At 34.9% G+C, this 12,472-nt stretch overlaps 1 protein-coding gene across 2 annotated transcripts in view; it reads left to right on the forward strand.

Annotated features, from left to right (window-relative positions):
- LOC145995333 (uncharacterized) overlaps nucleotides 1–12,472 on the forward strand; it is a 98,393-nt gene that overhangs the window by 40,179 nt on the left and 45,742 nt on the right. Inside the window, exon 4 of one of the 2 annotated variants that reach the window (XM_083131942.1) lies at nucleotides 4,743–4,790. In XM_083131942.1, the coding sequence (XP_082988068.1) occupies nucleotides 4,743–4,790 (48 nt within the window). Of the gene's footprint in view, nucleotides 1–4,742; nucleotides 5,622–12,472 lie in introns of those variants that run through there. The other variant, XM_083131941.1, reaches the window with a different exon arrangement.

Consider the following 12,472-nt stretch of genomic DNA (forward strand, 5'->3'; position numbering starts at 1 on the left):
TATTATTCATCACTTTTCTGCTTGAAATCGTAAATCATCTCTTGGTTTAATTTTGACTACTTTATTTTTTCCACTTCCACCTGTTTATTGAAATGTGTGGCTGCATCTGGACTGCCAGCTATTTGCATCCATTTCAAGATACGAACTAACAAAGAGTTATTTTGCATCATGTTACTATCACTGCAGTCTCTAGACTAGATAAGTTTGCAACAATGTGGACAAATGATGAATTGTTGAAAAGAAATTTCACATAATTCCCAGAATTGAGAGAATTCCCGTTCAATATATACAGCCCCTTCAGTATTGGTAACTACACAATGCCATGTTGATGGTTGAATGTGTTGAGTGACAAATGATCTCATCACAGAAGGTTGCAGGATTCGTTGTCCTGATTAGCCAAAAAGAAAACAAAACTGACAGTAAATAACAAATATACATACACTTATACAATGTGGTTGTTATCATTTTATGCTAAGATTTTCCAAGAATTTACCAATCATTCATTTTCTGAATATTCAACTGTGCAGTGGTATCCATTAAAAGAAATGCCTATTCATGTTCAAACAATGATAATAGAAATTAAATACAAAATATATTTGTCATTTACTAATCATAACCAAGATCCCGATGGAAGTCCCCACTGTTTAGCATGAGGGAAATACAGACATCATGAAACATCATTTTTCTGGAAATTCCAATAAGAAGACTCAGCCCATTCAGAGTGGTCAAAGTGCTGACTCAAAGTGGGCAATGTCTCCTCTCTAGCTATGTCCCTTATCAGAAACACAATTCTGAGTATTCTCTTTTGTAAGTATTCTGCAAATATATGTATTTTGTCAAACATACAATTAAAATTATATGCCTTTATCAGCTGATATGTAAATAGCATTCATTAATCTGTCTAATTCCTAGAATATAATGAAATTGTCTTAAGAGATCTCTCTTTTATGGAAAATATTTGCTAATAATGAAACATATATTTGTTTTTCCTCCTCTTAGCATATTGAATAATCTCATTTTTACTTTCTGGAAGTAATTGTGAAGAAACAGGCTTCATTATTCTCCCATTCATGTATACATTATAAATAGTTATTTGGGTATTGTTGTAAAGTTGTTTGCCTGGAGTTTTCTGATGCTAATGGCATGCATGTAATTGGTATATCTTGCATGCTGATGATACATTCCTTGTAGTATCTCTTCTGGTTTCAGAAAAAGGGGGAGAGATAATAAGACACAAATGTCAATTTTGCCAGATTAACATTCAAATTAATGCACTAAACTAAGAAAATAATTTACGGTTATAATGTACTAGTTGGGAATAAGGGTTTGATTTTAGCGCAACTGAGGCTGTGAATGTCAAATCCCAAACTAGCATTAACAGAAATAACTTTGTTGTGAAGCAATGGCTTGCGGTTAATGCAGACTCTTAAGAGTTTCACCAGGAATTGGGATATTGTAGCCCAAAACACTAATATGTTCAACAATACTCAAAGTCCAACATTCAATTAATTCAAAATTCATTATCAGCAAAACGGTGATGCAATTCCAACACGTAATCATGCATTAACTACAATTCTACTATCTACGCTGTTTTCAAATCTACAACTACTTTAGGACACCTTCATTTATGTTTCATTAATTCTTCATGTGAGAAAAGATCAAAACTTATTTTTATAATAATAATCCTTTGCGCGACAGCCCATGAAGGGCCTTGGCATACCTACAGACTGCCGGTCTCCCTCCCACACTTTCCTTCGTCACCTCTAAGCATGGAGATCTTCAACCAGTATTGGAATAGTCGGGGGGTCAGCCTGACGTATCCCCAGCCGTTATAGTAGATCGTCTCGACCGGATTACGCTCACTCATTCGGAGCTCCCCAATTTCCTCACGATGGTGGGTTGCCACCGGCCCTATACGTAGGCCGAATAAATTCCGACCAGAGCCGGATTCGAACCTACGCCATCCCGCAGCGAACGATCGCAAGACGAGTGAACGCCTTAACCCGCTCGACTACGGAGGAGGACAAAACTTATTTTTACCAATGTTTATTTTGTACTAAATTGGCATATAACAAATACAGGTGATTCAAAAAGGACTTTACAACTTTGAAAGCATATAGAAATGTATTCAGGTAACTTACAGAGTCGGTTGAGGCGCCATTGCAAATCAAAACACATCAAGTTTGTCATACAATATTCATGTTGGGTCGATGTGGCTACCATTTGTAATACGGCATTCATCCTACCTGAAGTCTGTTTCATTCCAGACTTACACCAGTAAGTCAGGCATCACTTCTGCCGTTGCAGCGGTAATGTGAAGTCTCATTTCAGCAAGATCAGGAGGTAAAGGTTGTACAAAACCTGATCTTTAATGAAACCCCCAGAAGAAAAATCTAGCGGGGTCAAATCTGGGGAGCGAGAGTGTCATGCAATTGGACCTGTACTTCTAATCCACCGACATGGGAATCTGGTATCAAGAAAATCTCTTGACTGCTAAGTGGTAGTGAGGTGGTGCCCTATCTTGCTGATAGTAAATTAGTAAAGGTGTACATCTTGGTCATCCTTGTCGAACTGAGGAATTAGAAAATTTTGTTATATATCCAGATACACAAAATATATTGTAGCATATCCAGATACACAATACCATTTATGTTTGCCTCTTGGCAGAAAAACAGGCCGTACAATTTTTGTTTGCTAAGGGCACAAAAAAAATTGACCTTAGGGCTATCACGAATACACTGCACAGTTTCATGGGTTATGGGTGTTCACCTGTCCACTGATGTGAAATGTTGACTCATCACTAAAAATGACATTGTCTAGGAATGCCTTGTTATCTGTAATTCTATCCTACATTTGCACACAGAATTGCTGGCGAGCAACTTCATCTGCATTCATAATGTGTTGAATCATTGTTAGTTTGTATGGCTTCAAGAGAAAGCGTTTACCTAATACATGCCAAACAGTCGGTTGTGGAATGCCAGTCTCACGTGATGCACATCATGATGATTTCGTAGGACTCCAGGCAAATCATTCTCTGAGTTGTTCCACAGCAGCTTCAGGATCTTGTGGACTTCCTGGTGATTTTGCATGTCATACAGAACAACCAGTCTCAACGAAGGTTTGGTGCCAAGAGTAAATTTTAGGCCTGCTATTAGGAAGTGCCTTACGATACTCTGTACGAAACTTATGTTGGGTCTTGTGAAACCAAAACACACAGCAAGCACGTTCCGCACCAGTAAAAGTTGCAATTTTGAGGAACAATGCTGACAGTGCTACTGGTGGGTGACTTCGGTATTAATGGAAAGGAAAATGAATAATTAGGTTGCTTTAACAACCAGGACAAATTACCTTCATGTTTTTGCTTTTAGATGTCTTGTAGATGCGTGCCTGTAGCTAAGTCATGTTGCTTCCAGTAGTTGTAACGACAGAGTAGTTTGCTACTTCTTAACCATGTGCTACCACAGTAAATTTCTCCTGAGTAGATCAATTTTAAATAATGCACATTAAACAATATAAATAAAATTTTAATCATCCTAATTAATGAATGCTTATTGGTTCGTCATGTTTTCAATGAGGTAAGTAAGATTCTAATTAGGGAACAGTTAGTTTCTTAGTTGCAACAATTTTCATGTGGAACATGAACATCTAAATATGGTTTCACTTGTTCCACATGTATCTAAATTGTGTCGTGCCAAGGTTACATATTTTCAAGGTATCCAAGAACTTCATCAATTCTCGATTATTATTGATAACCACTCACTTATTTGTCCTCCTCCGTAGTCGAGCGGGTTAAGGCGTTCACTCGTCTTGAGATCGTTCGCTGCGGGACGGCGTAGGTTCGAATCCGGCTCTAGTCGGAATTTATTCGGCCTACGTATAGGGCCGGTGGCAACCCACCATCGTGAGGAAATTGGGGAGCTCCGAGTGAGTGACCGTAACCCGGTCAAGAAGACCTACAATAACGGCTGGGGGTTCGTCGGGCTGATCACCTGTCACCCCAACACTGGTCTGAGACCTCCACGCTATAACAGGTGACGGCGGAACAGTGTGGGAGGGAGACCAGCAGTCGGTAGGTAAGCCAAGGCCCGCCAAGGTGCTGTAGAGCTGTGGGGTTATGTTATGGTTACTCACTTATTTAGTTATGTCCCCTTTCACTTCAAAACAAAGGACTTCACTGTGATTATGTGGATGGCAAACCCATCCATTAATATTGTCAGTTTTCACACTTTTGCATGAGTAAATGCAAGACCATCACTTCGATTCATTTTTTGCACTACTCTTGACACACATATTGAATAACACTATAATTTTCATTGGGTATGTATCTTGAAATTGACGTATACTTGCCAATCGTGAATTAGGTTATCATAAGTTCCAACAATTACTGCATGCTGCTGTACCATTCCAAACAATGAATCCTCTTATTTGAAAATGCAACAAGGATGAGAAAATTTCCATCATAAAATTGTGGGGAAAAAAATGCTGTGTAAGCTGTGTGATGTGACCACCCTCTTCTTTTTGATGCACCTATGCTTCCATATACATACTGTATGTGCTACAAAGTATGTAAATAGCGCCATTTAATAAGTGATATCAATCCATGCATGCATATCCTGAAACTTCACCAAGCATCCCCCAGCTCGGAATTTTCACTTGATTCACTTGCTAATGCATGTCCTTAATGACAGTCTATTCTACTATCCTTTCTTCTCAGTGACTAATTCTTTTTTTTCCCCTTCCAGATATCTGAACAAGAACTACAGGAAAGGACAGAACCAAGATGTTCCAAGGTCAGTTAAACTAGTGCCTTCAGGAAAATTAAGTGAACAAGAACAAGCAAAAGACAATACAGAATGTGTCAATAGAGAAGTTAACTTTGAACCTGAACCTTCACTAAAATACTCTAAAACCAAGGCAGATATTAAAGATACCAAGCAGTGTAACAGGAAAAAATAACATATCTCTTCAATGTTCAACCAAATTTTCTCCAAGGAAGGAAACTTATTTGCTCATTCAAATGTCCTTGCAAAGGAGAAGTTTTTTAATCACTCAGTTTGCAAGAGAAAATTAATTCCTGAAACTAACCTTACAAGTGAAAAACCTTTTAAGTGTGCAATTTGCAACAAATATTTTGCCAAAAAAAATAACCTTAATAGACACATGAGAATCCACACAAAGGAGAAACCTTTTAATTGTTCTATTTGCAGTAAAGATTTTTCCCAAAAATGCTCTCTTAATAAACATATTAGGGCACACACAAATGAAAAACCTTTTAAGTGTGCTATTTGCAACAAAGATTTTGCCCAAAAACATAACCTTAATACACACTTGGCAGTACACAGAAAGGAGAAACCTTTTAATTGTTCTATTTGCAGTAAAGATTTTTCCTACAAATCCTCGCTTAATATACATATGAGGGCACACACAAATGAAAAACCTTTTAAGTGTGCAATTTGCACCAAAGATTTTACCCAGAAATCAAACCTTTATATGCATATGAGGGTTCACAACAAAGAGAAACCTTTTACTTGCGCAATTTGCAAAAAAGAATTTGCCTGGAAATTTTATTTTAATCTACATGTGAGGTATCACACTGAAGAAATACCTTTTAAGTGCTCAGTTTGTGGCAAAGGTTTTTCCCGTAGAGGAGGTTATCGTCATGTGTTTGTTCACAGCAATGAGAGGCCTTTTAAGTGTTCAGTGTGTGACAAAGATTTTTCCGAGAAATCAACCCTTGGAATTCATATGAGGGTTCACAACAAAGATAAACCTTTCAAGTGTTCAATTTGCAACAAAGATTTTACCCAGAAATCTAGCCTTTATATACATTTGAGGGGTCACAACAAAGAGAAACCTTTTAAGTGTTCAATTTGCAACAAAGATTTCACCCAGAAATCTGGCCTTGATATTCATATGAGGGTTCACTACAAAGAGAAGCTTTTTAAGTGTTTGATTTGCAACAAAAATTTTGCCTATAAAGGAAATCTTAGTGTACATGTGAGGTATCACAGCAAAGAGAGGCCTTTTAAATGTTCAATTTGTGACAAAGGTTTCGCCCAGAAAGATGCTCTTCGAGTGCATGTGAGGACTCACGCTAAGGAGAAACCTTTTAATTGTTCAATTTGCAGTAAAGATTTTTCCAACAAAGACTCGCTTAGAAAACATATGAGAGCACACAGAAATGAAAAACCTTTTAAGTGTGCAATTTGCAACAAAGATTTTACCCAAAAACAACACCTTAATACACACATGACAGTACACACAAAAGAGAAACCTTTTAATTGTATTATTTGCAGTAAAGATTTTTCCCACAAATACTCGTTTAATAAACATATGAGGGCACACAAATGAAAAACCTTTTAAGTGTGCAATTTGCAACGAAAATTTTGCCCAAAAACTTCAACTTATATACACATGAGAGTACACACAAAGAAAAACTCTATAATTGTTTAAAATCTGACAAGTATTTTACCCATAAGTATATATACTTACTAAACATGTGAAGAGGGTGCATAGCAAATAGAACTTAAAAACAATTTGCACACAGGGAATGGTGTTTCTGAGTAGAAATCTCTGTAAATTCTTGTCATTCTGTGCATATATCATTTGGGATGGGATCCAGCTCTGTACTATACAAATCATTTTTTCATGTCTACAACTATGGTGCAAACCATTTTATTAATTGAGATCTCAACCATCCATTTCATTGAAACTGTGCAAACCTGTTTTTGATAGCCCTACTGAAAATTCTGTTTACTGTTTTCAGTAGATCAATGAGTGTTTTGAAACATCTACTGTTTTCAGTATATGAACTGTAATGCTACTGTCTTCTACTGTTTTCAGTAGCCCAACTGTGTCTACTGTTTTCAGTACTGAACTGCACTGCTAATGTTTTCTACTGTTTTTAGCAGCACAACTGTGTCTACTGTTTTCAGTAGGTGAACTGTACTACTAATGTTTTCTACTGTTTTTGGTAGTCCAACTGTTTCTCCTATCTTAAGTGGCTGAACTGTACTCTTCATGTGTTCAGTAACATAATTGTACAACTAACATATTTTATTGTGTTCAGCATATTGATGTATGAAAACAGTACTATTATCAGTAATGAAAAATTTCTTATCAATACAACTGAAAATGCAATGGAAAAATCTAACTAACTAACTAACTCTCTAGCCTTCTTAAACCCGAAGGTTCATGGCTGCAGCAACACAGGCCTTCCATCTGTCCCTATCTTGAGCAAGATCTATATACTCTTTTCCATCCCTACCAATTTCCCTTAGGTCCATCTCAACGTTGTCCCTCCATCTTCGTCTTGGCCTTCCTACTGGTCTCTTACCATCAGGTTTCCCAACAAGAATACTGTAAACTCCTCTTTCCTCTCCCATTCGTGCCACATGGCCTGCCCACCTAAGTCTTCTTGATTTAATTATTCTAATAATATCTGGACATGAATACAAATTATGTAGTTCTAAATTATGTAACCTTCTCCACTCACCTGTCTCCTCATCCCTTTTAGGTCCAAATATTTTCCTAAGGATCCTATTTTCAAATACTCTCAATTTATGTTCCTCTTTCAATGTAAGGGACCGAGTTTCACACCCATATAATACTACAGGCAAAATTACTGTTTTGTATATTTTAACTTTTAGTTTCTTAGATATTAAATGAGAAGACAAAAGTTTATGAAGAGAGAAGTAACATGCATTTCCTGAATTAAGCCTACTTTTTATTTCCTCTTTAATATAATTTTCATTTGTTAATATTACTCCTAAATATTTGAATTTGGAAACTGGTTCAAACGAGTTGTTATAATAATTAGATTTTGATTATTACCTAACACTTGGTTTCGGCCTGTAAGCATATATTTAGTTTTCTCTTTGTTAACTTCCAAACCTATCTCTTTAGCAATTTTGAAAAATATTTTAGCATTATTCTTAATTGTATCCACATCATCCCCCAGTAAGTCTACATCATCTGCATAATCTAACAACTGAGTCACACCATTTAATTTTAGTCCTTCTTTAGTTTCTTTTACCTTCCTAACAGCATATTCTAAGGCAAAATTAAAGAGCAATGGAGATAATGCATCTCCTTGTTTTAACCCATCATGAATTGTAAATTTGTCAGACATATTAATACCCACACGAATTTTACTTTCTGTTTCACTGGTGCATATTTTTATCATACTAACAAGCTTCTTAGGTATTCCAAACTCTACTAATATATTATATAATTTATCTCTTTTGACCGAATCATATGCTTTTTTGAAATGAATGAATAGCTGATGGACATTTTGATTATATTCCCACTTTTTTTCAAGTGTCTGTCTGATGTGAAAAATTTGATCTGTAGTTGATCTGTTACGTTTAAATCCACATTGATAATCACCTATAATTTCATTAGCATATGGGGTTAGTCTTGTTAAAATAATGTTAGATAATATTTTATATGTTGTTGAGAGTAGAGAAATCCACGGTAATTATTGCAGTTCATTTTATCACCTTTTTTAAACACAGGAACAATTATGGATTCTTTCCACTGTTGAGGGATTTCTTCTTTATTCCATATTAAAAAAATTAATTTATGAATTTGACATATTAATGAATTTCCACCATATTTAATTAACTCAGCTGGTATTAAATCAATGCCAGGTGCTTTGTTATTCTTTAGCCTTTTAATAGCATATTTAACTTCAGTCAAGTTAGTTTCTGGAACTAAAGGTTCTGCTGTGTGTACTTCATTCACTTCTGATTTATCTCCTACATGGACATTTAGAAGATCATTAAAGTAGTTCTTCCATCTATTTAGAATATCGCTTGGGTCAGCAAGAAAATCACCGTCTTTATCTTTTATCAAGTTTACTTTAGGTTGCCACCCCTTTCTAAACTCATTTACACCTTTATATAAATCTCTGATATTTTTATTTTTGCTGTTTGTTTCAATTTCGTTAATTTTGCTTTTCAAGTAATCTCTTTTTTATCTTCTAAACGTGCGGTTAACTTCTCGCTTTATTCTATTATAATTGTTTAGATTTGTATCATCAGAGTTATTTAACCACCTAAGTCTAGCCTGATTTCTTATTTCTATTAGATTATGACATTCATTATCAAACCATGGCTTACTTTTTCTCGGTTTATGGTATCCTATACTTTCTTTAGCTGCTGATTCTATTGCATTACGTATGTGCTCCCAATTCTTATTTACGTCTGTTTCATTTATATTTTCATCATCATTTAAATTCTGCAAAACATCAAATCTATTTGACAGTTTAATTTGGTAATCTTTCTTAATTCTTTCATCAGTAAACTTTCCTGTATCAAATTTTGTAACTTTTAGATTTTGTTGCTTATGATTTATCACTGAGAGTCTTTCTCTTAATTTAGCAATTACTAAATAATGGTCACTGGCACAGTCAGCACCTCTATGTGTACGAACATCAATTATACTAGTATGCCTTCTCTTATCAATGAGAATATGATCTATCTGATTATGAGTTTTACCATCTGGAGAAGACCAGGTATATTTATGGATATCTTTATGTTTAAAAGTGGTACTTTTCACGATTAAATTCTTTGAGGTTGCAAAAGTAATCAATCTTATACCATTATCATTACTTAATTGATGAAGACTTTCTTTACCAATTGTGGGTTTAAATGTCTCTTCTTTGCCAATCTGTGCATTACAGTCACCTAACAGAATTTTCATATCATACTGAGAAAATTTATCAAAGACCTGTTCTAACTCTGTATAAAAATCATCTTGAGTATTATCATCTTTATCTTCCGTTGGTGCATGTATGTTTATTAAAATAATTTTACACCACCTACTCTGTAAAACTGCATATGATATCCTATCATTAATAAATTCTACTGTTTTAAGAGCCGAGATAATTCTATTATTTATGAAGAAGCCTGTTCCAAAATTATGATTTTCAGTACCACCATAGAAAAAAGTATAATTTTTAGTTTTACAATTCCCTTCTCCTCGCCACCTAACTTCCTGGACAGCTACTACATCTAATTTATACTTAACTATCTCATTAACTGTACACTGAAATGCTCCAGGCCGGTAAAGGCTCAGAACATTCCAGGTGCCTAATTTAATATCCTTATTCTAACGTAGATCTTATCCTTAGTCCAGGGACCTCCCAAAGTAGTCCCCACCCGGAGATCCGAACGGGGGACTATTTTACCTCCGGAATATTTTACCTTGGGAACATCCATGGCCTTATGGAAAAATCATATAAACAAATAAAATAAATGTATGGTAAAGCGTGTGGAACTTGCCACTTAGGAATGCATATGCACAACAAAAAAATACAAACAAACAAATAAAGTTAATTTAGGGTACCTTCCACATAGGTGCCCAAAAGTCAACCTCACTTCCACATAGTACACTTTGGACTGCATTTTGCAGACAAACTATGCTCTGGCGACTGGCTGTATGGCCAGTATAATTTTGTGTGTGTTGTCCTGTTTTTTGTCCTTGTGTGTGCTGAGTGCCCGTTTACAGCCTCAGGTTTTAACAGAAGTCAGAAAATTTTAAGATTTTTAGTTCTGCAACGTTCGAGTTGTTATTTGTAACGATAAGGGGCTGGACCTCGTATAATGTGATGGGTGCAAAATAGCCCAAGTGCTTATGCACCAAACATTTTAAATTTAAAATCAAATTCAAATAAAGTGAACACAATTTTAAGTGTTTAGCTTCAATGTGGTTAATGCACTTGTAGAAAATTGAAAAAAATACTGTTATATACTTAAGTTGACATATTGTTTTTCATATATTCACACGAAAACAGAAAAAATAATAGTTTAAACAAGACCTGATCCTCAATGCTTGAAAAACAAAAACATGCAAGCACTGTTTACTATGTTGATCAAAAGATGCACTACACAGATATAATAATAACCATGGAAATTCCATGCTGAAAAAAATCAACTGATATGATAATGTATTCAAACTACTAGCTGCTTTAAAGCTGAGCTATTTCTTAAGTAAGATTTGTAATAACTTATTCATTAATATATATGTGACTTCAGTAGTATTCATTAGAAAAACAGTAGAAATTCAGTTCATGTACTGTTTTTTTTCCAATGAACTTCAAAATTACTGAATATATTCTTGGAATCAATAAATAATTTTATAATACAGGGTTAGTCAAAATTATGTTAACACTAATGGATTGGTTTGTCCCATTTAATGTTAACATAATTTTGACTAACCCTGTATGTTATAGCAAGTATTATGCATAATTATTCACATTGTTTTTTGAGTACAGTAGTCCTACTGTAGAGTACAGTAACTGTACAGTAGATCTGCAATAGGATTTCAGTAGATTTCACAGTACACAGTAGAAGACATTTGAAAACAGTAGAATTTGTTTACTGAAAACAGTAGAAATTTCGAGCAGGGAGTTGTAAGAAAATAACCATTCATAACAGGATGTGGGCTTTTTAAATAGCAAGCCATTGTTTAAGAATTTTTTTGAGCCAAAGTACCAAGCAAAGAAAGGAGCTTCATCACCATTAGCAATAACTCAGGGTGGCTACTCACTGGGAATTATGCATGAATTATTGTCTCTGTGAATTATGCAGGAATTTTGATCCTTGGACATGAACAATTGCAACTTTTGTCATAAATTTTCTGAGGCATGTTTTTCACAGTTTAGATTTTATGTTTGTCGAGTGTAACAGTCTGCTTCGGTGGTACAAAAAAAAAAAAAAAAAAGTAAGCTACCAAGTTATAAATCTTAGAGGCCGAGATCAAAAAAAATATTAACGTTGCAGAACACTTACAAAATTACTAAGGTTGGAAAGCAGCATGAGCTGTTTGCCGTGTTGTTCACAGCACCTCAATTACAATTGTAATAGTACTCTGGACCCAATCAAATATGCATCATATGCTACTCATGTGTATAACTAAATTACAGATATTCATTTGTAATAAGGGACGTATGCTAGGCTTCTCATTTTGTGCCTAATTCAACCTGCAAAATAAATGTTAGGCGAAATTTCTAAAATTGCGTACAAGTAACGGAAAGTATAATCATCACTATTATTACCTTCACCACTAACTGCACAAGTCATGTGTGCCCACACTTATTGATTGGTATGGCAAGTTCAAATTATCGTACTCGTAGTTAAGTTTTAACAACTTTTGGCAACTTTATTCAAAGGTTTCGTTTTAACAACAACATTCTAATCTTCACAGCCTTATCTTGCATTAATAATTTTTGTATGAACAGCAAGCAATAACAAGAAGTGAACAATTACTTTGCGAACATCACATTTGTCAATTTCAAGTTCATCGATCATAATTCCAACATTTGCATAAATGCGTAAAAAGATAAATAACAATTTTAGCAAACTCTTCAGTATTATAACGTACATGTTTGCTTAAAATTAACTATAACTTTCTGTCCAGCAAAAACTTGATTAATCAACAAGTTCAACACTTGGCATTCATAAGATAC

The sequence above is a fragment of the Lepisma saccharinum genome, chromosome 11 (genome assembly GCF_977018435.1).
Source record: "Lepisma saccharinum chromosome 11, izLepSacc3.1, whole genome shotgun sequence".
Classification (NCBI taxonomy): domain Eukaryota; kingdom Metazoa; phylum Arthropoda; class Insecta; order Zygentoma; family Lepismatidae; genus Lepisma; species Lepisma saccharinum.